We start from the raw sequence: 27,718 nt of genomic DNA, 5'->3' as shown, positions 1-27,718 counted from the left end.
ACTAGTACACAAGTATACCAGAAAATAAACTACTCGAGCTCAATTCAAAGGAATTTTCTAAAACCAAAAACGATTTATAGGTGTCCAAGAGGCAGAACTCAGCCTCTCCCTGAGCAGCCCGGTGTTATCGGGAAAGCAGCTCCGGGAGCCACTCAGGGCCGCGGTTCCCGTCCCCCCGCCCGCTGTGGCGATCCCCCGCCCCGCTGTGGCGATCCCGGCCCCGCTGTGGCGATCCCCCGCCCCGCTGTGGCGATCCCCGGCCCCGCTGTGGCGATCCCCGGCCCCGCTGTGGTGATCCCGGCCCCGCTGTGGCGATCCCCCGCCCCGCTGTGGCGATCCCGCCCCCGCTGTGGCGATCCCCGGCCCCGCTGTGGCGATCCCCCGCCCCGCTGTGGCGATCCCGGCCCCGCTGTGGCGATCCCGGCCCCGCTGTGGCGATCCCCGGCCCCGCCGTGGCGATCCCCCGCCCCGCTGTGGCGATCCCCGGCCCCGCTGTGGCGATCCCCGGCCCCGCTGTGGCGATCCCGCCCCCGCTGTGGCGATCCCCGGCCCCGCTGTGGCGATCCCCGCCCCGCTGTGGCGATCCCGGCCCCGCTGTGGCGACCCCGGCCCCGCTGTGGCGACCCCGGCCCCGCTGTGGCGATCCCGGCCCCGCAGCGCCGCCCGGGGCTGGGGCGGAGTCACCCCCGGGCCCGGAGCCCTCCCGCCTGAAGGGAACCTCCTTCGCCTGTGCCATTCGTTGTTTGGCTCCGCGCGGGGAGGCGGCGCCGCGGGACGGGAAGTGCGGCGGGAGCGCCGGGCCCGCCATGGCTCCGCCGGGCACCGTGTTCCTGCTGCTGCTCGCCCTCCTCCCGCGGGCCGGCGGCGAGCTGCGGGCTTTCGTGGTGGCCCACAGCCACATGGACGTCGGCTGGGTGTACACGGTGCAGGTCGGCGGGGGCGCCGCGCGGGCGGGGGGGGTTCGGAGCGGCCGGGCTGAGCCGCAGGCAGCGCTGCCCGGAGCCGCGGGACGGGCCGGGCACTGCGGGGCTGTGGCGCCTCTCGGCCCAACTCCCTGCGGAGAAACGCGCAGATCCTTGGCCGGTGCAACTCCTGACCCTAGTCCGGCCTGGTGTGTCTCCCATGCCCCGCTGTGTCGGGATGCTCCTTTGGAGGAGGCAGGGTCAGCCCAGGAGCCGTGCCCTTGAGCTGTGCGCCTCTGTTCTGCAGGATGCTCCTGATGGACGCTCCTGATGGATTTTTTTTTTTTTTTTTTTTTTTTTTTAAGGAAGGTCTTAATTCTATTTGATGGGGTTTTGATTATGTTGCAGATTTTCATGGTCTTTATGTTCATCTTGTTGCAAAGGCAAAAGCCCAGGAAAACCTGTCATTTCGTAAGAGAGGAGAGCAGAGCAGGATCCCAGGTCCTCAGTGCTGGAGTGGGGTTGGAGCCTGGTGCCTCTGGAGTATAGTAGCAAACTAATTTTTGCTAAATACATGAGATGCAGAGCAAAATAAATCAGGTGGGGCCTGATACCTTTTACATTTGTTAGTCAAAATCCTAAATTCTGAATTCTTCATTAGTATGAATTATTTTCATTTATGTGTGAATGATGCTGTGGATGCTTCACTCACTAGAGTGGGATGGCATGAGGCCTAACCAATAAAAAAGAGCTAGTGGCTCACCCACTATCTCTGCTGTGCATCTATTTTGTCTCCCCTTTTTAGGAAAGATTAATTAATTTCTCCTTTAATACTTCAAACTCATATTCAGAAATTGCGTAAGAGAACACAAAACTAAAACTTCAAATCCTTAGTTAAAATTTCACATTGTTTTAAGTATCTAATAATCTTGGTTTCAAAAAAACCCTTATGAACCAATGGGAAAATAATTGAGGAAGAAATTATTTAGGTAAACCCAGCAGTATTTTAAGCCATTCCTCCTACACTCAAATGTTTTCATTTTTCTAGTGGCATGAGCATTTTTACAATGGTGGTTGGATTTCTGTTGTGGAAAGGAAGGGGCTAGGAAAAGTTAATTTCTGATTTGGATTATCTCATCTCCTTATTTCAAATGGCAATTTTCATGTAGGAAATCTACCTAAACTGGAACTCCGCATTCATGTTTTACATATCATGCCCATAAGTTTTTCAATGGGGAAAGATCTTTGTGTCAACCCCTTTAAAGTGTACATTTTGTGGTGTGTGTTCTTAAGTACCAGTAGTTTAGGTAGGTAAGTGTTATGGTTAGTGTAGAATAACTGTCCAATAACATGCAGATAACTTTGTTGCAAGGAAAGACAGACATCTTAGGAAATCCTAGGATGTTGTCTTTAGACATTCTCTATCACTTTAAGTAAAAGATGGAAGACTGGATCTAGTCAACAAAAGTAGTTCGGGTCGAGGTAAGTGTACACAACTTCAAAATTAACATGGTGTTGTTAATTTGGTACCATATCATAGGCTATAACAGCGTGGTAGATTATTTGATCTAAAAGCTGTAAAGTTGTAATATTTGCATTGCAATAGAAGTCCACAGGCCTCATTCTGGAATAGAGGTGTTTTTAGGAGCAAGAAGGGGTAGATGCACAAAATCTCACGCTTACACTGATGTTTCTGTGTCAACAGAAGAACTCATTGTAAGATTCTTTTACCAGCTTCATTTTACTCTATCCTAAAACAGCAAGCAAAATAGAGTTATTTATCATAATAGTATAATTTACAGTAGATGTATCACTGCATTGTACTGGTAATGCACAGCACAGAGTCATACTCACTCTGAACAAGCAATTCTGGTAATTCAGGCCATCAAAAAAGAAGAGCTGGAATGAGAGAATGAAGGAGAATGGGAGAATGCATGCAGGGTCTTTAACTATGTTGTTGCAAAATATTATCATTCATGGCATCAGCGATTTAAGGTGAGCAATGAGGAACCGGTTGTTCCCAGTGTGTCTAAAAGAAAGCCTGTATTGGTGCTGGTCTTGTGAGGAGCTACAGCTTGATCTAGTCAGGTCCCCAGGCAGGAGGATGTTTTCTGAAGCAGAAGGGCCAAAGGTTATATGTAGTCAGGACCTGATCTTTCTGAGAGTACAAAAGGAAGTGGGCAACAAATGTAAAGTTTTTAATATCTCTCTTTTCAAGCCCAATGAGTGTTTAAAACAGCCCTTTTAATTTAGGTAAAACAGAGTTTATTTACTTTTTTTCCTTTCTTTCAGGAAAGTATGCACGCTTACGCAGCAAACGTCTACACTACTGTTATAGAAGAGCTAATGAAAGGAAAACAGCGCAAGTTTATTGCAGTGGAGCAGGAATTCTTTCGGCTCTGGTGGGATACGGTAGCCACAGATACACAGAAGCAGCAGGTAAATTGCACTAGATCCATGTTTCCTGCTAACAAAGAATTCACAGTATTTTTGGGGGACAAATAGGGGCGAAGTACTTCACTATTCACTTTTTACCCAGGTCTAGTATAAGCTGCCTCTGAATCTAGTACTTAAAGAACTTTAAAGGCAATTGCCAGAGGTTAAACCCCAGCTATAGATTAGAGCAGTAGGAGGTAGTAACCTTTGCACTGAAGATTTTTTACACTTTACAGTTCTTGTTTCATTGGTAACTTGCTTATCTGGGGAAACGCTATTTTAAGATGTGGGTGAACCTGACACAGGCCACACCAGTATCTGTTAAAACATCTGACACCTAACACTGCTCACAAGAAGGAACTTTTGGTTCTTTCCAGTTAAGTACTGCTCAAACTCCTGCCATTTTTAAACAAAGATAGCGCAGCAAAGCAGTGATTATATATTGAATGGCAGTGGTTTTTTGTTCTAGTAATGTCAATGTTGAGTTTTATTTGTCACTTCTTTCCTCTGAAACACACTGAATCAAATACTGGAGTGATAGGCTAGCAGCTGGTTGTTTATTTTGGATCCTAATACCAAAGGGTGTACAGGTGCAGCTTCCCATGGTCTCAGAACTCCGTGGTCTGTTTTATTACCAGGGTCCAGACAACATTTCTTTACATTTCAGTTTGTTGAAAGTTCTAGATGTTTGAAGCATCATGTAGAAAACACACATCTTGTCTGGTTTTTGGTTTTCTTAATATAGTCCTTCACTGAATTCTGAATCTTTCATGATGTTCCATATTCAAATAACAGCCTATGCACAGCTGATTTTTGCATGAAAGATTTTGCTGGTTTTAGGCAGTTTGCAGTTTTTGTGGGGGCACTCTGCCCATACTTGCCTGTTGTAGGACAATTTTCTTGTAAATTTGTTAAATTAGAAAACTGTACTGTAAGTGAGGAAGAAAATAGCATAGGAACTGTTTTTTAGAAGGACAGGAAAGTCCTTCAACTTTCAAAAGTGAGTTGATCTTATTTCAAGTATGTTTTGCTGCTATAACCCAAACATAAAGTCAAGGCCCATGTTTTTCATATCTATTCCTGCTATTATGTGGAATCCAGAAGAATGTGTATCACATTTGACCTTGGTAGTGCAAAATTTAGTACCTGTGATTCAGGCTTTAGCTTCCTAGCCTAATTATTTGTAATTGTTGCTTTTATAATTAGTTGCACATGTAGTTAGTTCTCTAGTTGCTTTATAGTTTCTTCTCTCAAAATTAAAACGGTTAAAACTAAATTCCTCTTAAATCTGTGTGTCTAACTTTGAAACTAATTTGCAGATAAATGATATGTTTTTAACATTAGCAAATTTCAAATATTGGTCCCTGAAATTAGGTCACTCTGGTTACTGTCCTGCTTTTTCCACTTGAACTCCAGCATTAATGATTTTCTGTGGTATAGGCACTCTGGTTTTAATTTTCCTTTTTTTTTCTTTCTTTTTTTTTTTTTTTGATTTAGTGGTTTACTTGGAATACAGGATTTAATTATTTAATTCTAGTTTTTGTTTTGAAGTGTCTTCTTTTATTGGAACTATAGCATGAAAAATTAGTTAAAGGTACAGCCTGGGTACAGAAGCTGGTCTTTCAATTCTGACAAGAAAATATGTAAGAGTGAAATGTACTGCAACAGTATTTGGCCAGTTGGGAACCTTGTAGTTCTTAGTTCTGTGTTACTTACACAGAATTTTCTTGTGTGAACCGTTTCTACCTCCTTAGCATGGGTTGATGTTTGGATGCTTTAACTGGAGGGAAAAAAAGATGTGTAGCCACTTCTGTCTTGTTTGTAGGCGTGAGTTGATGGTAGTATGGCCCCAAAGATCACAGATATGTTCTAACACCACAGTGTCCAGCTGCTTATAGTACTACTGCATCTGTTTCCTCCATTCCTCCTTCCTTTGCCCCCTTCTGATCAGAAAAAGTGCTTGTCTTTACAGATACTGTTTTCTTTTCTTTTTCTGGGAGGAGGAAGATTGGATGTTACTTAAATTACTTGAATTATTTTTCTTGTGTTTCCAGCCTCGCAGTGGTTCCACAAAACTTACATTAAAAAAAAAATAATTTCTGAGGCTCAAGTTTGGATCAGAGGTATATTTTGGACGTCCATCCAAATGGAGAATAATAATCACAGATTCTTTTCATGTAGGTCAGGGCCAGTTCTGTGCTGACACCAGATATCAGTTATCTGGTCTCCCAGCATGCTAATCAGTCACCACAGTCGGCTGGAACTAATTTAGGAATGCTGAGCCCTGAAGCGTTTTCGCAACATTGTGAAGGAGAGAAATGATTATAATCAAAATTGACAATCTGGCATCCTATCTGAGTAGACACTGAAGGTTCCTGGGAAAATAAACATAATAGCTCTAAAAATGGCATCCTACATGACAGATTTAAAAAAAAAAAAAGTTGAGGATTAAAACACATATTTGCATAAACTTTACTTATTGGAAGTTTGAGATATCTCTGAATTTCTAAAGTAACTAAAATAAAACCAGAAGGCTCCTAACACTTTTGGAAAGGGACATAGACTATTCCTTCCTCCCTCCAAACACCACCCCCCACTTCATCCAGCATTTGCTGAAGGCTGTACTTGTCAGCGTACCTGTTGTTTCTAGAAGATGAAATTAAACTCCTCCCCCACCCCAAAGGAAAAAACCCGAAACAACCTAACCCTCCCCCCAAAAAAAGCCACCAACAAAGGTTGAGCAGGTTGTAATATATTGACATTTCTTGGACAAGGAAAAAGACCAGAAATTAAGGTTAGCAGTGGGTTATTCAGGCAGTCAAACCTGTGGAATAACTATTTCTTAATAAAGCATTCTGTCAGTAGCAAGTTGAGCAACTTGTCTGTGCCCCAAAGGCAAGATAGATGCATACAGAGTAGAGGAAGATGTTTGTGGCCACGATGTGATGGTACAGTCTGTCTCTCTCCTGGATCCCACAGATCTAGTTTTCAGCTAAAACCTTGGGAGCCTGAATATTACTGCTTGCCTGGGGCTCCATTGCTGCTTGCAAGGAATTGCATATTGCTCCCTCATCCAGCCACCAAATGCCTTCCCTAAGCCAAGCTGGATGCAGCAGAAGGAAGATTTGGGGAGAAGCATTAGTATCTCCTGTTTTAATCCTCCAGTTCTAGCTGCCTTGAGGCAGGATTACAGGCTGCTGCCAGTGCAGTGTCTGGTGTTCAGACAGTTTAAAAAGGCACATTAACAGCAGTACTGAGGAACATAAAAAGGTCAATGTCTCAATGTCTACCTGGTAGTTCATCCTTTGTTCCTGTTACCTGGTTTCAGTGTAAGCTGGATAAATCAGTGCACTGTGCAGCACATTGAAATACCTTTTTTCCCTGTTATTCTCCTTCAGATAACCTTGATACAGACAGCCTTTCACCTCACTTTTATCTCACTTTTTTGTCTTAGATGCTTTCTTGATAAATGTTGTGTCTGGGTAGTGTGCTGTGATATCAAATGAATTTGCAGCCTTTTGGGATGAGACTGAAATGATGCTTATGTTCTGTGTCTTAATTTCAATATCATAGGTCCATCAGTTGCTTCAGGAGGGACGACTGGAATTTGTCATTGGAGGGCAAGTGATGCATGATGAAGCTGTGACACTAATTGATGATCAGATTTTACAGTTGACGGGTATGCATATCTGCATTTAACTTTTATTTTTCATTGTTATGACCTTGGAGGTTTTGTTTGGTTTTCATTTTTCCACTCCAAAATTGCTATTATTTTCTGACTTCTTAAGAAATAATTAAAGCATTTCTTATTTTTTACTGCTGGTGTGTTATTCGTATAAAAGTCGTTGCTTAAAAAAACCCATTAGTTTTGACATGACAGTTCTGCAGCAGGCACAAAGGTTACCAAAAGCTGGTTTGTCAGGTGTAAGCTTGTTTGGAGCAGAGGCATTTTGTGCATGTGTGTTTGAGAACTTAAGCTCCTGGGAAGATAGCTATGGTGATACTGAGGGTATGAAACACTCTTCAAGAAAACACCTGGTAGCAATTCAGAGTTTGAGGAAGTTGTATTGTTTAGGCAAGGTCTTCTGCTGAATGGCGGCCACAGAATGTCACTGATGTCAACCAAAATTAGTTGAAAGACTTCCTTGATGAAGAAACCCCCATTTGTAGTCATTATCATCTTCTGTTAGAAAGAGGTGCATATTTGCTACTTGCTATTTTAATCTTCTAATTTTGCATCTAACATTTGTATGTTGCACCTTCCTTCTGGTGGTTTAAAGACTCTTGGTACATAGGTTTGTTTGCATTGGTTAATGCAGACAGTAGCAGGATAACTGGTGCCACCACTGTGCTAGAGATGTTTTATGCCACGAGGGCACAGCAGGGAGGGGATGGATGTGTCAGCACCAGCTGCCATGGCTGATGGAAACTCTGCCTGTTCCAGGGCTATGCTCTGAGCAACTTTCTACATGGGACAGAAAGGGACAGAAAACACTTCTATTATTTTCTGCATCTGACTGCACAGCACCACTGGCTTTGTTCCTTGCTTGTTAGTGTTTATCAGGAGCACAGGATTAGCAGCTGCTTCTGTACCTCAGTACACTCTGGCCAAGAGAAGGAGACGACATGAACTTTTTTCTTCTCTCATCCAACTCCTGTGTTTAAAGGTTGCCTTGTGGGCTTGGAACACTGAGCCTAGGACTTCTCCAAATAAAATACTAAAATGATTGAGGAGTCCCTTTGTTAAACACAAATACAGCTTTTCTATTCATTGGAGTTAGCTGAAAAAGACATTATTTCTAATTTTACATTTCATTCCATGTAAACATAATCTTTATTAAAAAAAAAAAAAAAGGAATTTCAAGTTTGTTAATTTATTCATCAGAAACAAAAGTATTAATGTATTTTAAAATTCTCTTTTGTTTTTCCTGAAAGCACACTGCTCAGTTTGAGTACATAAAAGGAAAATGGGTTGTGTGGCGTTCAAGTTGAGAAGACAAAGCCAGTGCAGATATTTGTGGTCTAGATTTCATGTCTTCTCTTGTCTGTCCAGAATCCCAGTGTTTTGGAGGAGCCTAGAAAACTCTGCTTCAAATATGCCTCCGTCAGAATACTTAAACATGTTGTGAATATTTTAGCTAGGGAAGACTTTCACCATGGGAAAGATGGAGTGAAAAGAGATATTGCAATCTCACTTACTTAAATGTGATATTAAAATTTGAAATGCAGTTATTCCAAACCAGGAATGATTGTATTTTCAAATAGTTTGAGCATAATTCTGTAACTATGAAATAATGATCTGCAATTTTTTTTCCCTTTTTTCTTTTTTTCCCTTTTCCTTTTTTTTTTTTTTTAATGATGACTATCCTAGTGCATAATACCTGATTTCCACGTAAAATCTACTGCTTTCCTGATTGTTTTACTTCCATTCAAATGATTTTTCTGGGTCCATCTATTGTCTGGGCTTTCCTAGTTTGGGGGTTTCTTTTTTCAAAGCTCATTTCTGTATTATTAACATTAGTAACTACATTAGTAACATTAGTGGTAAATAACATCTTGTATCAAGCTCACTATTAACCTCTGTCTTTTTTCTTTTCATATGACTGGTAATCATATTCATGCTAGTTTTGTTTAGTGGATGACTTGCTTCCCTGTCCCTTTGTCATTAATATGAGACTGAAATTTTCTGAGAATGGGTTTTATGGTTTGAGCAAACTTAAACTAAACCCCAGGTTGTTGTTTTGATGAAGACTCCAATTTGGCTATTGACCTTAACCTAATCTCTATCTATATAGTTTTTCTGAGATCTATTTCTAATCATAATTCCTTTTTGTTATTCATCTTTTATGACGTTAATAAGTTGTAGTTGGCATAACAATATTAGCATTGTCAGTATGAAACTTTTTGCTGTGGATGATTAAATTCCTGAAACTTTGAATGCTTTGGGAAACAGTAACAAGAAGCTATCCTTCAAGTGCTTGCCTGTAACACAATATGCCTATTAAACTTGTAAAAATAACTTTTAGAAGTGTTCCTAAACTAAACTAATTTTGCTTTGCAGAAGGTCATGGGTTTTTGTATGAAACCTTTGGCTTCAGGCCTCAGTTTTCATGGCATGTTGATCCTTTTGGAGCTTCAGCTACAACACCAACTCTTTTTGCTCTGGCTGGTTTCAATGCTCATCTCATTTCTCGTATTGACTATGATCTGAAGGCTGACATGCAGAAAAACAAGGTAAAAAAGCCCTTTAAGAATGAAACCATTGCTGGCCACTACTTACAGTCATCTAAACCATGACATTAAAATAAGAATCTCTGTCATCTTTGCAAGAAAATGTAGGTATTGTTTAAATGGGACATGCTGCTTTCATGTGGTAATGCTGAAACATATTAAATCTGGGTTATGTGGTCAATTAATGTCTTCATGATTTCTGGTCAATGACAAAATGTAGCCCAGCCTGAAGAAGACACAAAATGTGGGCAAATGGGCAAGTCTAAATGGACACTGAATTAGGAGTGTTTGAAGCAGAGATGCCTAGGGAGTAGCTTTCCCCGAGAAAATCTTGTATCTGTTGTGTTTCATGTGAGTGGTTATAAAGTGTAACCTTTGGGCACAGTGTTGTCAGGCTTGGAACATTTATTTGTGCCTGTAAAATTAATGACACTAGGTCACTGGGCAGCTAGTCATGGTTTTGCTGAATTCAGGCTTTTTTTCATGTTCTGCCTTCTCTTGCACAGTGTTCCATACACAGTAAATGCACTTCATATCACTGTGTTGGACCCTGACCTGTCATCAGTTTTACTCACTACATTATGTGAAAATAAGGGGCTTTCACCATGTATTCTGGTCACTAGACAGTTTTTGTGAATCTTTTGTAAAACTCAAGTGTCCTTGAAGACAACAGAATTCATGTTGAATTTAGTGAAGCCTGGACCTACCACCTTGTGTTTGCAGTGATTTGCAGTACTTCCTTTCTGTTGAAATCTTTTATGAGCTTTTGACAATCTTTGCCCAGATAGTTTTTTTTTGTTTTTTTTTTTTTTTCTGGCCCTTAACAGTTTCAAGGTTTCCAAAACAGTAAAATTCTACTTCAATAAGATTTAAACATTAACATCAGTTAAACATTGATTCCCACTGACGACAGTGTAGTCAGACTACATCTGGATCTTTTCTAGCTTACAGGTGTTCAGCTTCCATTGAAACAACTGAGGTATAGTGGCTGTGATAAGCCAGGCTCATCTCTGGGTTTTAGTATGCTGGCAGTGTGCTGCCCCCTCTCCTTCTGCATCAATTCTAATGGAAAGAGGCCCTGATGTGGCCTCCTGTGTATAGTGTGTGACCTTCCCTGGGGTACCATTGGATCTTCAGAAAAAGCACTTAAAAGTATTGAAAGTGGTGGAAGGGAAGATGGGAACTCTTAAGTTGTTAATGATGTATTTCTGTGAATGTCATCGAGGCTAATGGTTTCTTACCTTTTTTTTTTGTTTTCCAGAAGCTTCAGTTCGTATGGCAGGGCTCTCCTTCCTTATCTGAAAGACAGGAGATCTTCACCCATGTTATGGATCAGTACAGCTACTGTACTCCATCACAATTACCTTTTTCAAACAGGTCCAAAGATTTCCCAATTATGCAGAAATGTTCACTTCTGAGAGTTTATATTATTGGGGTTTAAGCATTTTCTTTGACTGTTTTCTTTCCAAAGTATCCTACTGCATTTTCCTGACCTGTGGTAGCTCAAGGAGATGTCTAGACTCAGTAGATCTGAGTAAGGATTATTAAGCATCCCCAGCTTCCCACCGTAATAAATGAAGTTTGCTCACTACCTAACAACTGAATTCTCAAAAGTGACACTTAGTACTGACAATCATTAAAAATACCTCTAAATATTGAGACTTGTTTTCTTACACCAGGAGGCTTGAAACATAGGTGTGGCTTTCATCTACTTATAATAGAGTGACCAAGTTACAATGTCAATCCTTAAAAAAAAAACCTAATAAAAATGTGAAACAAATTAATTACTGTAAACAGAAAATGTCCAAAGCAGGACTGGGGTCGTTTTTCTGCCTGAAAGTAAAGATTCAAAAGCTCCAGGAAGCTCAGTAGGGGCTTGACTATTGCTAATTGATTTTCTATGGGAGATTTTCAGCATTATCTTGAGCTGAGATAGTGTATATTGTCCACGTATAAACTAAAGCAACCAAAAATTGCCATTTATTCTGTGAAGAAATTTGACAACTTTGGAAAATTTTATTTTACTTACTGGCTTATCCAGTAAAATGCTCTTTGAAAATCAAGTCTACTTGGGGGAACATCCTCATTGTTACAAAGCCTGCTGGTTTATCCTATCGTTTCTTTGTTCTATGCCAGCAAGCAGCAGGGACTTGAAAACTTGCACAATTGAAAGTGCACAGTTGAAAAGTGTTGAAAGAAAACTGAAGATTCTTCCCCCTACCTACACCCCCAAATAAATACTTAAACCTAAATACTAGCAATGAATATAAACAGAATTTTTTTGCCTCTTATTCCCTGGGTATATACATTTTATACCAGCACTTTTTGATGTGTTTTTTCCTAGTTGAGTGAATCCTGCTTACAGCTTACTGCTTTCTGCTTCTACATAGGTCAGGATTTTTTTGGAATGGATTTGCAACTTTCCCAGATCCACCAAAAGATGGTGTTTATCCAAACATGAGTCTCCCTGTTACAGATGCTAACCTCCACCTGTATGCACAAACCATGGTGGCAAACATTAAGGAGAGAGCAGCCTGGTTCCAGACAGGGGAAGTGTTGTGGCCATGGGTAAGTGCCTGGTCAGTGTTTGCTTTAGAAGAGACAGAGAGTGTAAGTGGATGGTACTTGCTGCAGTAGGTACTGCAGAAATGCTGGTACAAACCATGTGACATGAAGTGTTTCTCTAATAATTGTGGTCCAAATGACTGATTAGCAATGATATTTAAAATTTCCTTGTATAGCCTACCAGTTGTCTATCAAGTTTTCTACCCTACTCAGTATAGAAAAAGAAGTGACAAAACTTTAAAGATAACTCTTGCATAACTATATATTGCAGTATTGCTTCCTTTTTTCACCCCTTGCTTATGTCTATTTAAATTATCTCCTTTTTTAACTGCCTAGCCCAATATAACTCTGCATTAACAAAAATTACAGCATTATAGGAAAATGTATGGCACTTAGGTAGACATGGTCTTACACTGTCTCTGTATTTTAGCTAGAACCATAAGCAAGCATTTTCCATTTTGGTCATCCAAAGACACTCTTCATCAGCATACTGTGTTAATTACATCCTACATGTACATATAGCACTGAGTGCTCTTGCTGTTTCCAAGTCCTTCGGAAAGAGTAACTTTGCCTAAACTGAATGTACAGTCTGGTTTCTACTTTTGATGGATGCTGTAGGTCTTATAATTACAATATTTAAGGATTATGTGTGTTCTTTATGGGCTATTTCACCACAATTTTTTGTTGTTACAAAGAAAAACTTTTTCTGACGGGTGCAGCTTTGAGTCACTGATTTGTTTTTCTCCTGTGTTTATGACACTGTTGCTTATATTGAATTTATTATTTTTGTAGAGAGTGAGAAGTAGAATGTAACACTCTGTAGTTGTGCTACAGTCAAAATTGTGCTGGAATGGAGGAGAAGTTTTGAATAGTATGGATAAATCTCTAACATCTAGATCCAAACCCACAATTTTGCAGTAATGTAAGAAAACTTCTGGGTTTCTGTGCTTGTGATGATGCTATGTAAAGAAGTAGAGAGAATATGTGGTTCTAAAACTCTGTGATTTTTTTCATGATTACAGACAATCTGTGCAAGTAACCCTGCCCAGTCTTGATAGTTTTGTAACTAATGTCAGTTATATGAGCAGTCACAATCAAAAGAAATACCCCTGGAACACAGACTAGTGTTAAAAATGTTCCTCCTTATTTATGTGACCCAAAGTCATTTGGCTGCTCTGTGTTTGGAATTTCAGGGCTGTGACAAGCAGTTCTTTAATGCGTCTGTTCAGTACTCTAACATGGACCTGTTGGTGGATTATATTAACAAGCATTCTACTGAGTTTGGAGTGACTGTCCAGTATGCCACTGTCAGTGATTACTTCCAAGCAGTTTATAGCAGGAATCTTACATGGCAAATTCGGGACTCTGAAGACTTTCTTCCATATTCATCAGGTAATTAAGTTCACAGCTGCCTAATGTCTGCCTCAAATGTATATATGTAGAATTTTAATAAGAGAAACTGAGTAATAAAAAAGAAAAATGCCTTTCTCTAAAATTTGTTCACTCTATGAGGTGTCATCAACAGGCAAGTTGATCCCAACTTAGTTGAGTGAAAAAGATGGGGGTGTGGCCAAATTGAACAATGTCCAAATTATACTGTTTAAAAGAACTGGGTTATGCATAGCTTAAACCAGAGGTGGAAAATGTGATGTGAAGTGATATGTGAATGTCTGGAGAAGCTACAGGTTAGCGAGGGACCAAGGCAATCTGAAAGCCCTTGGGGTAGTTCTGTGTTACTACAGTGGGATGGGGGTTCCCAAAGGGAAACAGTCCATACTGAGGATTTGGTGTCCACACTCTAAGTAATTGCAGGAAATTTGTAATCTGGTCATGTAGACTTGAATGCCCGTTAATGCTTATTGCATCCATCAGGAATCCAGTTTGTGAGCTCCAAATCCAATCTTTTATATAAAGCAAAGCATACTAGGTAAGGATGATCTGATCCAAACAAAATACTAATGTAGATTAACTCCTAGAGTCTCCTGTGAGAGAAAGCCTTGCCTTTTTCATTAAAGAAAACAGTTTGAAATTCTGGGGTGGGAAAGAATTCTCTTACAGCTGAAGTCTAAACAAGTAAAAATACCATCTGTAGTTCTGAAATTTTGTGATACAGTGTTACAAAAATTCTTTGCAGCTTCTTGTTGCTTGCTTGCATCTTATGTGCTGCACTAACTTAGCTTTTTAAGAGAGCTGAAAAGTCATGCCATACCCAACTTTAATTCTTTTCCCCGATAAATTTACTCTTTTAGACCTCATATCAAAGTATGCAGAGAGAAGACACAGCCAACTTCTCAATTTCTAAACTCATTAATTTATTTTATTGCCTGATTTATTAATAAAATAACATTGATTTCAATAAAACAGCTTTCTGTATAATTGTAGCTACCAGTGCTTCATCACATTTTTTGGCTGTGTATGTATATTTCAGACTGTTCTGTAGTGTGTCTGTTAACTTTTCAATGAATAAAAATAACCATTGCTTCCTGTGAATCATGGCATGGACTGATCCCTGCCTCCTTCACCTCCCCCTAGGGATCATGTCATACCTAGCAACTTGCTGATAAAAGCATTGCCAGTTCTAACTGCTAATATCCTTTTACATCTGGGCTCTTTCCTTTATCTTTTGGCATAATTTACCTGCAGGATTCAATTGCTGTTAGCTTGCATAATAGCAGCACCTTCAGTGTTCCAGGTGGGTGCCCACACAGAGATGTAGCTTTTTTCCCCAAATGACTTTCTGTGCCTTGCAATTGCAGTATAGATTTGAGTGCACTTTCTCCCACATGCTGTTTTCCTTCTTGATGATTAATCCCTCTTATTCTTCCTATGCCCTTTTTTTGTGAGTCACTTATTGGGCTCAGTGTCACTTATGACATATGGAAACTGAAGTTTTAAGTCCCAGATAACTATTTCCTTCTACTCTGCATTCATTGTTCTGTGCTGATATGGATGTGTGGTTCTTCTGCTTGTAAACACAATGGAATTCTATTGTAAAATTGAATTAATTCTGTTGTAACTTCTAGCACCTTTCAGGCCAAAAATAATTTGTCCTGAAGTTTATTGAGCAAAAGATCCTACTTTCTAATCGTTGCCTTTGATCTTGGGCTGATAGCAGATTATTACAGTTGCATACATGGTCTTTGGAAAACACTTTCTGCAGCTTCTTTCTGGAAAATCTATTTATCACTAGTGTATTTTAAAAGAAATTGCCCCCAAACAAAGAGATACTCACATCCCTAAGGAGAGATTTGAAGGTTTTAAAAACAAATAATTGTTTTCCTAGTTCACTCTATGGGAGGATACAGAAACATTAACACAAACGGAATGTTGAAATACTTTCCAGTAACCACTTGAGGGCATCTTTTGATATAGTTTGTGCTGCAGTAGTTGGGAGTCATCACATCACTGTTTGTACTCCATTTTGAAGAAATTAAATTTAAGCTAAATCCCTTTGACTAAAAGGTGGAAGTGTAGAGTGCGTGTATCAAGCAATTACCAAAGATTATAATCTATTTTATTAACAACTAACAATAATATATGCTTCAGTCAAACTTGGAAAATTCTTTTGTGCAGATCCACAAGGAGAAAATTTCCATAAATACAGGTTAACTTGGTTGGTACTGCCTTTATATTGAACCTGCATGTTACTAGGCCTGTAGGAGAGATGATAAGTTTTTCAAAATGCATGTTCCTGGCTGAGTTTCTTTGTAGGCTTTATGACATTTCTACTTGATGGCTGCTGTGTAAATCCCCAGTAGGACTCATGTAAGAAGCTGAACAGTAGTAGTAGAATAGTAGTAGAATAAATGAAGTGGTACTTTGATTTTGTTTTAATCTGTTCCACTCTAAACAGAGCCATTCCAAGCGTGGACTGGGTTTTATACTTCTCGGAGCACATTAAAAGGAATTGCAAGGAGAGCAAGTTCACTGCTTTATGCTGGAGAATCCTTTTTCACACAGTATGTCTGGAAACACCCAGAAGGTTCTGTTTGCAAATATAAAGCCTTAAAGCAACTTCAGAGTCTAAGATGGGCAGTTTCAGAGGTAAAGATTGATTTATTTTTTACTTTGAATGATAATGTTTATTTTCAAAACGAAAAGTTTGCATAAGCATTTCAGATGAAGCATCTCAGAGTTGCTTTTATATTTTTGGAAATATCTTTCCCCCTTTACCAAGTCATAATTAAAAATAAAGCAATTTTCCAAAAAACTGTCCTGAAACTTGACTTCAGCCCCTTAATTATGCATTCAAGACATGGTTACTGCCAAGTGTTTTCTTCAACCAGTGAAAGAGTATGTAGTTTCAAACTTTGCATATGAAATTCCTTTTCTTAGCATTAATTTTGTTATTTACAAAATTGTTCTTAAAAATAAATAAAAACCAAAGAAAAATTGAAGTAATTGAAAACTACTGATAATCTCTACTTCTGCAAGTTAGAAGAGGAAGGACAGATTAGTTTCTTCAAAGTTCAGCAGCTAAGCTATTAGCCTTGTATCATTAACCATTTGCAGTCCTCAGTGCTTTTGCAATTATTTTGTTTGCTAAGGTAATGGCCAGATCTAATTACGAAATGGAAATCCTGTCTTGTTGCAGTATATTTGCTGCATTCTTGGTTTTGGCAACTTGTTTGGTTTTTTCCTCTAAGGATGCAACTTTAGTATATTAGAAGAGGAATATGTACAGAGGAAAATCTGTATGCGTCTTGTCTTTGACCACTTCATGCAGTATGTAGGATTTCAGAGTAGGCAAAATGTGATTCTGAATATAGCTGTCATCCCATATTGTTTTAATTTGTGTGTCAGAAGTTTAGTTGACTATTGTGTTAATACAAATGGAAACCTGAAGTTGTCATCCTGTTGCACCTTTCAAATTATTTTTAATTATAAGGTCCAGCACCATGATGGTATAACAGGCACAGAGTCTCCCAAGGTGAAGGACATGTACCTGAATAACTTGATGTATGGAATGCTCAACGTAAAGAAGCTAATGGCTTCCATAATCTTTGATATCAACAATGCAAAGAAGAATGGAGAGGTCTATTCTTCTGTTTACACTAAAGGCTCAGGAAATCCAGGTACTTTTTGCACAACTTTTCCAATTTTCAAGCTACCTTATGAAAGCTATCATGTTTTCCTCCAAAACAATCAATGTATTATGTACATCTAAGTTCTGTGAACCATAGCTAGAAAATCCTGTTTGCCTTATGACACCCTGAATTTCTCAGCTGCTGTTAGACAGAGCTCTGATTCAGTGCATATATTAGACCTGGCTCTCAGATTCAGACCTCAAATGTAAAACAAGAGGAGGTGCTGATCGGAGTAGTCACTAAACTAACTTTACTCTGCTACAGAGCATTACATGATATGGAGCACAGTCAGAGTCAAGAAATGTTCTTGCTAAAATGTACTGCCAGCTTCTGTAAAAAATGTTAAAGGATTTTTAAGAAGTCTCTTCTAAAGACTGTACACTCCCTTTTATCTTTACTTTGGAAACTTTTTAAACTGTCAGATGTAAGCAGTGCCGTGGGCTGTGCAACAGACCGATTTGGATGTTCACAGGGCTGTTTTTAAATTAGGCTTCTCATTTCATCTTCTGTATAACTCTGATAAAGTTAATACTGCATGACAATGAGTTGCAAGCAGCTTATCTTCACTAAATGCATTCACATTCAACTCAGGTGTCATTTTCTGAATACATGGTCTTTTTTGATGGCACAGAGAATAGAAGAATAAAGCAGAAGAGGTTTTTATGAAGGACTATAAAATGGTTTTCTTTTTTCAATCATGAAGTTTTACTGCAGGGATTTTTGTTAAAATTTTGTAAGACCTAGACATTTCTTTTTAGATACTTTTTAATACCACATTTTAAAAATACATTATGTAGTGACTGGCAGTTTTGTTTGTTTGCATACACAAAGGTGCTACAGATGTTGACCTGTACGTTGTTGTCTATAACCCGCTGGCATGGAACATCACTACCTTTGTCACTGTTTCTGTCAGCAGTGAGGAAATGAGTGTATATGATGAACTGGGATATTCTGTGCCAGCACAGGTACTTCAACTTTGTTTCTTTCTGTTACTTTTCTATCACTTATCAGTTTTCACTGACTGGATTCTCACTCCTGTTGAAGTGGGATTTTCCTATTCGTCCTTCAAGGATTGTTTTTGCTTGCCTGTTATCTCAACAGAGAAGCTTTTTTTACTGTCCAAAAGGACTTGCTGCTCTGGTAGTGTGTTTGGTTTGTCCTTTGCATGTCCTCTGTGTGCAACCTGATACTTCTTACCTTATTTTTCTTTCTCTAAAAAACATGTTTCGAGTAAGTCCTTTAATGTTGAAGCACTGCCTTACAATTGACAGCCCTGTTTGTACAATTGACAGATTGCCTTGGGGAGGGAGAAGAAGAGAATTAAGAAATGTGGGTCTTAGAAACTGATGTCAGTCAGCTGCCATTTGATGGCTCGTTCTGTCATAGCCAAGCTCCAAGACACAGCCAGCTGTTCCCTGGGAGGGAAGAAAGTGGCCTCAAGTGAAAGCTAGCACTAGCCTTTCTCAGGAGCATCTGCTGTACAGAATGCATCATCAGTGGCTTGATAAACCTCCAGAATGCTTCTGCACATAAGGCCTGAAGAAGCCCAATGCAATTGCAGATACTCCCCTTTGCCCCTGAGATGCCAGATAGCTCAGCCAGTTCTGCCAGATGCACAGTTTCTGTGACCTGTGGCTTATGACTGTGACCACCGTGCATGAAGGCACATTGTAGTCAGGTAGTGATGGACAGCAGCTATTCCTTGTTCCTGTCTATGTGATGGCATAAGATTTATGCCTTTATCTGGAAACCATCAGCCTCTTTGTGTTGGCTCGTGGTCATGCTTGCCTGTCAGTCACTTACCTCCCAGAAGTCATTCTGTCTGAATTACTTCAGTTGTGTAAGATACAAAGATGAGATTGACATTTATTCAAGGCATTTATTCAGGATTTAGGATGCCCTAAAGGCAAGTTGCCCTTATTTTAAAAGGCAAAACTCTCTATACCAAGTTGATCTGTATTCTCTGTTGCTAGAAGTTATTCTTATTTGGATGTGGATAGTCACTTGAGGCTAAGTAAAATCTCTTTAGTAATTATGACAAGGTGGTTTGGGGTCGTTTAATTCCAGTATGTGCAATTCAAAAGTGCATTCACATTACACACTTCTTCCTTTTGTGAGATATAAAACTTTAGCTCAGGACATTGGTGTGAATATGTGGCTGAGAGGGATTGAAGCTTTGGCAAGTGCTCTGCTGCCTTCTGCACCACATGCCACAAGTATTGTGAAGGGAGAGAGTGGGAGCAGGTCCTGTTGATGTCACTATTGTTAGGTTGTCTGTGGTGTAACTGGACATATATCAGTCCACAGTGTGAAGGTGCAGACAGCTTGCTTGAATTGCTTGTTAGTAATAACTAGCCTCTTTGTCCATAGAATCTGTTCAGTATTTATCTAGTCCCATTTTTTTTCTCCAGATCAAAAGTAGTACTGAAGTATATAACATTGATGGGCAGGATACATGTAATTGAAAGATGATTAAGCTATTGTTTAAGGTATTTCAGTATTACATAACACTGGTGTTCTGTTTACTGTTCAAAAGGATGTTACATGCTTCTACCTCCTTTCCATGTGCTTTCCCTAAGGTGAGGGTGCATGTTGATGTTTCCTCCTCTTGTCGTGAGTTTTCTTTTTTTGCACTTGTCATGTCTCCTGTGTTTCAGTCTCTTTTCTGTCATTTGGTTGGTCAATTTAATATATGATTATATCTGCACATACTGGTGTTTTGCAGTGTGATCTTAAATCTGTGATTCCATGTTCATATTAAAATAATCCTTTTAATTTGCTTAGTGACTTTCCTTCACTAGAAAGGCTCAACTTAATCCAAGTTCACCAGGCTCCCAATTAAAAGCAGCATGGATCTACATTATAATTCAGAATTATAAGAATGGCATGTTTAGAAACTTATTATTAAAGTAGAAGCTAATTTTTATAATTTAGGGCTTACAATACATGAAGGTAATTGCCTTGTTAATTAATTTTCTGTAATGAAGCATTTTTGTGTATGCTAATGTACAGGTTCAAAGCTCTCTGGAATCCCAGTCTACCTATGATCTATATATTCTAGTTTCAATAAGTGGTCTGAGCTACAGAAAATACAGTATTAAACCTGTGGATGGTAAACAGTCTGCATTTATTGGGAGCTCAGTCAAGTACAAGCGGAGAGACTTAACTCGTGCAGGTCAGCAAAGTCAACAGTTGTTTCCTGTGGTTAACAACTGCTACCAGATCGTGTTTGACCAAAACACAAACCTGATGCACAGCATTACAGACAGGTGAGATTGCCTGCTTGTTTCAATGTTTCAGCTTTTGTAAAACACTTCATAAAAATGAGTCCTGTATGAGGACTGTATTATGGGTCTTAATTCCAAGACTCAACAAAATATTCTTCACGGTCTTTAAAATTCTTTTTTATCTCCACTACACATGCTCTCCTTTTTACAGGACACTTCAACACTAGCACAGGCATGATTCTAGTTCTGTAATGTCACCCTGTTTAACTTTGCAGTTGGTCTGAGATGACATATCACAGTAATAATTAGAATATCAGCAGAGTTTTAGTGTACTTTAGAACAAAAGAGAGTTATGAAAGTAATTTTTAATAAAAATGCACAAAGTAAGCACATACACTGTGGCTACACAATGAGCCTTAAGTGATAAAGTAAGAGCTTATTTATACTAAGTGGTGTTTTGCAAGTCCTGTATCACTCTTTCTGTGGTATAAAGCTACAAAACTGTTTGAAAGGAAACTTTTAACTAAAGAATTTCCTTTTAATCAGGTACATAAAATGCAAGAACTATCAAGATTTAGGTGAGATTTGAGGTTTTCAGATGGTCTTTCTCAGCCAATGCGAATTGGCCCAATTTCTTCAGCTTCAGTGCAGTTGTGCTGCATTTTGCCTGCTCAAGGTTAGGATTGTGACCTATTATATACTGGTGGAATATTTGACCGCTTTGACACTGACATGGTGATGACTAGATCTCTTTCACCTTTGAGATTTTGTTCAATATTCTGCCTCCTAGAGCACGAACTTGCTGTGTAGTATTGTTAAAATCAGCTTTAAAAGTATAGCTGGACCTTAACTAAGAGCCCTGGAGTAAGTATTTTCTCAGAGTTCCTCCAGATCATAACTGTCTCCAGATTCTATGAGAAATATAGTGCCGAGGAACAAAAATCTAAATTGAGATTCCAGTTTTCGCCATCCTGTTCCGGCCAGCAGGAAGAGCTGGAATTCAGCATGTTGGGGAAATGAGATACTTTCTTTGCAAGCCTTCAGACAAGCTCAAAATGCTTGAGTTTCAGAAAGTTTGCAATGGGATAATGGGAAAGAGTGAGGCCTCATATATCTCATTCCTGTCTCATTCCTTTCCTCATGGGAGGAAAAGTTGAAAAAAATTGGGATCTTCAATTGGAAAGCTTTTTACATTCAACTGCAACAGTTAGAAGTTCTAGATCTTGCCCCTGCACTAGAAGTGCCTCATAAGGGAAGTAATAGAAAATACTTGGATATTCACCTCAATTATTACAAATTGTGGGTAGCTGTATTAACACGAGATAAAATGTTTAGCAGTATAAATTTATATGTGAGATGAAGTGATCTTTCCTGTTTTCACAGCAAGTTGCCAAAGGCAGAGAAGGTAACTGAGAGCAGCATCTTAAATTACCTTTATATGACTTCCTAAAAATTGTGATAATAAGTCATGAATAGCTAAACTGTAAGCTTCAGTGGGGAGAGGAGAAGATTGTAAGTGTTGCTACCCTGTTGATTTTAGTGCTGCTGGTGTTAAACATGGAGACTTGCATCATGCTGATTTTACCTCGCTACAAAGTTAAATTAACCTAATTCATTAGCAGAATGCAGCGTACATCATTATTGTGAAATGAGTGGTTTTAATTCTGTAGCAACTCTGGCATCAAAACAATGAGGTGTATATATATATATATATATGTATATATATAAATGATGTTTAATCTTAAGATGTTTCTCATCTACAAAAAACTACTACATAGAAACTGCATTTGCTTACAAATTGATGTGTATCTTAATTGGAAGCACTTTAATTCTTTGCTGTGCTCATTTACTCAGTCTCACAAAATCAGTCCACTGTGAAGAAAGTTTTTTGTCCTTACATTTCCAGCCTCATTCCTGTTGCTTTCAGCTTTGCATTTATCATGTATAAAATGTGTTTGTAAGTTATATAAATTTGACTTTTCTGTGGATTCCCAGGGAGACTAACCAGACTGTCCAGTTCACCCAGGAGTTCCTGGAGTACCACGTAAATGGAGACACAAAGAAAGGTCCCATTTCAGATAACTACTTATTTGCTCCAAATGCTTCAGCTGTTCCAGTATCAAAAGCAGTGGGGTTGGAAGTGATGTCTGGAAGCTTGGTGACTGAGATACGGCAGTATTTCTACAGGTACAGCACCATTACAGCTTCACTTCACTGGAATGTTTAGATATGTATGAGGTTCCTTCTGTACAGTTACTCCTAAGCTCTGTGTATTTGTACTGTTTAGGATTTAGACAAAAGAAGTACCATAATCTGCTGAATGTACTGCTTGAGAAAGCACCTCCTGTAAATCACAGAATCATGTGGAGATTGTTTAGGGTGATCCTCTGTGGTACATTTTTTAATGCAACTTCTGTTGAGAAACTGGTTCTGTACAACTCAATGAATATTGCTGCTAGTATCTTACATGGATGGAAGTTGCACATAAAGGTACATTTTCATAACTTTGAATATCTATCTTGAAAGCAAATTAGAGAAAGGGGAAATGAATCCTTTATAAGGTCACTCTGACCTCTGATGAACTAGCTACTTTACTGTGTTAAAGTCTATATAAACACTTCACTCTTTTAAATCTGATTGTTTGGTTGAAGTCTTTTGCTTTACATGGCATTGCTCAAGGATTGTAGTTGAGAAGGACCTTTGAAAAGTGGTGTAGAATTCTTGCATTAAAGTTCATGTCACCCAGATTGATAAAAACACATGTATTCTGTATAGTGTAAATATGTTGCATAGGGAGTCATAATAATTTTTGTATTTGTTGTTAACTTTGAGAAAAACAGAGCCTTTGTAATCAAATGAAGAATCCTCCTGACACTTGTGATGTGAATGAAACTTACAGGATATCACTTACTCTGGTTGAATATCTGTATATTTGAAAGTTAAATTGAAATTTAAAATATTGTACATGGAATAAACAGAAAACGGGCAAGAAAACTGTCTGTGTAGGACGACATCGTGAGTGCCTTGCAGGTTTTGTCATAACCAGTTGAGTCCTCCACTTTATAAACTCTGCATCCTTCCTCTCATTTTTATAGCAATGTTACTTCTCAGGACTATATATATGCAGTGTACACCAGGCTATATTCAGTACCAGAAGGCTACAATGGGGAGCTCCTTTGCCATAGGATAGAGCAAGAATACAGTGTTGGGCCTTTGGAATTAAATCGTGAAGCAATTCTAAGAACAAGCACAAGTTTGAACACCAAACAACTTCTGTACACTGACAACAATGGATATCAGATGCAGAAAAGACCCTTCAAGGCGTATGTGAATAACACAGTGGCTCGGGTAGGCACAGAGCTGTAATCTGAAGACAGTTGTGTCTTACCTTTGTTCCCTGTTACTGTTCCCTGGATTAATATTCTCTGGATGATTTGCTGTGTTTTTACAGAACTATTACCCCATGGTGCAGACTGCCTACATTGAAGATGATACCACACGGTTGATGTTGCTTGCAGAAAGAGCTCATGGTGTATCAAGTCAAGGGAATGGACAAGTCGAGGTAAAGTATAAATTTTTATTTCTTTTTCTAGGTGAGCATAATTTCACAGCTGCTGATAATATAAGTAAAGCCTGATGGCTAATTCCTGTTGTGACATTTACCTTCCCAATACAGGTGATGCTACACAGGAGACTATGGAACAATTTTCAGTGGAACCTGAATAACAATCTCACTTTGAATGACTCTTCAGTGGTTCGCCCTGTAATTTGGCTTATTTTAGGAACCAAGGCTGTCACCAATACTTTGTATCGAGCAAGTGGACTGGCATTAGAACATAGGCCAGTAGTGATGTTTGGAGCATTTTCAGGTAATCATTCATCTATCTTTAGCATCTGAATGGCTTGTTTATATTACTTTGATTTATGCTGTTGAGTTTTTAAATGCCGACTTCAAGCCTCCTGCGGGGCAAAGTTAGTATATGGTGAGTTAGGAGGCAGATTTAGAGCCTGCTAATTACTTTGCATTAATTTCAAACATGGATGTTGTCCAAGTATGTTAAATGTTTCTCTTGTTACATAATTACCTCAACTTCCAGAGAAAAATAAATTTTAAAGCATCTAATGAGAAAAAAATCTTCAAACAGGGAATTAGTGCAAAATAGGTAGTCCACCATATATCAGCTTCCTAGATGCTGAGTCTTTAATAGCCCTTTTTGAGTCATCCTTTTAATAATATTTGTTCACCCTATCAACTATAACTGAAGCCTGGTAGTGAAATAGCAAATTCAAAGTGCAATGAAATTTGTTTTATGGAAAGCTCTGATACACTTTTCTAGCAGTTAAAATCATGCTGCTTTCTGCTTTCTATCTTGGAAGGCCTTGGAGGAGAAAGCATGACATCTGCTTTGCCTCTGCCTTGGCAGAGTAAGCAGAAAGCCTTTGCCCCTGCCTTGGCAGAGTAAGCAGAAAGCCTTTGCCCTTCCACAGTACCCTAGCCAGGCTTGTGTGTGATGGATGTTTAGTGTTTGTTTTGTTGTATTTTGCATGGAGGAGATAAACCAAAGCTACCCAGACGACCTCAGCAGGATTCAGTCCGTGATTTGCCTGTAACTGTGCCACCTAATCTTCATCTCCAGACTCTGAGCATTCCAGGGTGGAGGTACAGCTCTGATCATGCAGAGCAGGTCCGCAGCATCCGCATGGGTAGGTACCTTCAAAAAGGTGGCTGGATGTTACACTTGAATAAGCTGGTTTTCTTCTCTCTTCTGTGGCTAGTACTTTTTATTCAAATAATTAAATACCTCAATCAAGAAAGCTAATTGTGCTGTAATATTTCTCTGCCCAACTAGTAAAATATTTCTACTGCATGACTTTGTCATGCTTGTTAGTGACATTCCTGTCGAAGTGGGAGCTGGATGTTTTCTGATATCAGTCCTCTTGCTAACTTTAAAAAATAGGAACTAAGTTCAAATGATGAGAGTTAAAAGTTTAAAAAAATTAAATCTTGGGTTTAATTTTAAAATAAGAAAATATATGCATTTTGATTTTGTTTTTTTGAAGGTAAACAGAAGCAAGGTGATGCAGATTTCAGTCGTGTCCTGCTAAGAATTAGACACTTGTATGAAGTGGGAGAGGATCCTGTGCTGTCTCAGCCTGTGATGGTAGATCTACAGGTAAAGCTAACCCTTCAAGACAGAATTCCAAGTGAAGTATTTTTTCTCCAGAGAGAAATGGTTCTGGAATGACACATCCTGTGTACTATAAAGTACACAGAAGGTGGATACAAAAGTATTAGTAGAACTTCAACTTCAGAGGGAACTGAACTTTTTTTTTTTTTTTTACTTGGCTTTGCAACACAGAAGCCATTTCTTCAGATGAAGTGCCATAGGCATAGCATGAAGATCTGCTAAATATGGGTAGGACTGGTTCTGCTGAGCTCTTGGTAGTGTAACACTTCCTGCAGTACCTTAACCAGTGCAGAGAGTAGGATTCTGTTTTGTTGTTTCTTTAGTTAGTGAAAATTGTACCTGTACTTAATGAAAAATGCACAGGATTAAAAGAAAACTTTGTTTTCTCTCCAGTTTATTTCTGTGAGTTGCTCAAACTTTGTCACTTCCATCATGTACTTGCTTTTTTTCAGTTTCATGTTTACTTGATCTTTCCTATGGAAGTAGATTACTTTATATCCATGGCAGGGGGTTGTTATTTTGATTGTCATGACAGAAACATGGGGAACAATGTGTAGGATTCTCTGTTTCAGTAAAAAGGGGAGTGTGAGTTTCAGCCCTCTCAATAGACTCTGTACAACAATGCAGAGGAAGCTTTCAGCACCTCAGCTTCTTAGTTTGAAGCCTGGTGAATCTGTATTTGTCCTTGCGTGACCTTGCAGATTTTTCAAGTCTCTCTGCTCTAATTCACAGGCTAGAGTTGAAAATTCAATCTGGTCTTACTGTGTACTAGGCTGGTAAGTTGATACTATTGTATATGAACTCTTGTTTGATTCCTGGTGTTTTCTTTACTCACAGTCTTTGCTGAAGGGATTGGGATCAGTGATGGCAGTGGAAGAGCGATCCCTCACAGGCACCTGGGATGTGAACACTTTACAGAGGTGGAAATGGAAGACTGCACAATATCCAGGCAAAAGTAGGTGGAATAAGGTGGTTGGTGTCCATGTTGTTGTTGAGTGTTGAAGCTTGATGATTAGTCTAGTTAAAATATTTTTTAAAATTTCAAGATTAGAAATATGTTATTGTTTTGTATGACAGACCTGGCACCTGTCACAGCCGACAGGCAGGAATATTTAGCTAAGATTCCCTGCAAGTACCAGGCTGTTGTATTTATCTTATAGCTTGTTTTGCCTAGAAGTGCTAAAAAGCTTGGAATCTTTCTGGAGTTTTCTTTGGCTGGATAGAAGTGGCTACTTTATGAATTCACACTTGTGAATTCCAATTGATTTTTGTCAGATGCTGATGAGTTGTGTTTATCTAAGTTTAAGCCTATGCTGCAGAAAAACACACAGCTGCAGTTAAAATTCTCTGCTGTAATCAGTTTAAAGGGCTCTGTGGATATGATTCAAGTTAGGGCTGACACTCAGATCCAGTGCTGTGGGTGACCTCATTTTATTTGATTCCATTTAGTTGCTTGGACAATGTCCTTACTGTCACTTACATTCATATTGTGCCTTGTAAAAAGCTTGCAGAGGTTTTGGAACGGGCTAGGTAAGAGTTTAGAGCTCTATTTGACCTGCAGCTCAGAGCTTGCTTGCTCTTTATTCATGATGAAGAAAAGGTGCATGGCTGAGGAGTCGTTGCACATTTTATGTGTGAGTCAGTGTGTGAAAAGATGAGAAATTGGTGTATATTTTAATATTATGAATGGGTGCATCTTAGGCTCTATACTGCTTAGAGTTTTAGGAGGAGAATCTGCTCAAACACTAGCTTTTAGGGAAGGGATGAGTAAAAACTGATGTGATAGAATAACATGTCCATCTGAGTAGAGATGCTTTAATAAATTACCAATGCTTTTGTGTTTTACAGGATTCTTCAACAGCACAGACACCTCAGAAGACTTTATAGTAACTGTTCACCCAAAAGAAATAAGGACTTTCTTTGTATACTTTCAAGTTCCATAATGTTTGATGATATATTTCAGGTCAATATGTGATATCTTTGAAGTTTTGTTTCAATATACAGGTGATGATCTTGAAAAATATCCTACTGCTGTTAATGAAAGAAAAATTAATTTTGCAATAAACTTTGAATTTAATTGA

The 27,718-nt window shown here is 39.1% G+C and overlaps 1 protein-coding gene across 3 annotated transcripts; it reads left to right on the top strand.

Annotated features, from left to right (window-relative positions):
* The first annotated feature begins 783 nt into the window (after positions 1-783).
* MAN2B2 (mannosidase alpha class 2B member 2) lies at positions 784-27,718 on the top strand. Of its 3 annotated transcripts, none has more exons than XM_083861807.1 (19): positions 784-929; positions 3,195-3,341; positions 6,912-7,017; positions 9,400-9,572; positions 10,831-10,946; positions 11,960-12,137; positions 13,328-13,526; positions 15,988-16,178; positions 17,023-17,209; positions 18,053-18,186; positions 20,234-20,490; positions 22,444-22,635; positions 23,544-23,796; positions 23,900-24,010; positions 24,125-24,317; positions 25,003-25,152; positions 25,510-25,622; positions 26,475-26,592; positions 27,486-27,718. In XM_083861807.1, the coding sequence occupies exons 1-19, from the start codon at positions 807-809 to the stop codon at positions 27,578-27,580; spliced, it is 3,036 nt and encodes a 1,011-aa protein (XP_083717933.1). In that variant the 5' UTR covers positions 784-806; the 3' UTR covers positions 27,581-27,718. The 3 variants fall into 3 exon arrangements, with proteins under 3 accessions (XP_083717933.1, XP_083717932.1, XP_083717934.1); XM_083861806.1 differs by having other exon boundaries at positions 25,000-25,152; XM_083861808.1 differs by lacking the exon at positions 784-929 and adding an exon at positions 3,050-3,091 and having other exon boundaries at positions 25,000-25,152.

The sequence above is a fragment of the Zosterops lateralis genome, assembly GCF_965231275.1.
Source record: "Zosterops lateralis genome assembly, chromosome: 5".
Lineage (NCBI taxonomy): Eukaryota > Metazoa > Chordata > Aves > Passeriformes > Zosteropidae > Zosterops > Zosterops lateralis.
This window is presented reverse-complemented; position numbering and strand designations above follow the sequence as displayed.

Bases quoted from the DNA above. Each gene is read 5' to 3' on its own strand.
- MAN2B2 (XM_083861806.1), top strand. From the start codon at position 807: ATGGCTCCGCCGGGCACCGTGTTCCTGCTGCTGCTCGCCCTCCTCCCG. The intron at 930-3,194 runs GTCGGCGGGGGC...CCTTTCTTTCAG, and splicing joins GCTGGGTGTACACGGTGCAG to GAAAGTATGCACGCTTACGC. The intron at 17,210-18,052 runs GTACTTTTTGCA...GCATACACAAAG, and splicing joins TAAAGGCTCAGGAAATCCAG to GTGCTACAGATGTTGACCTG.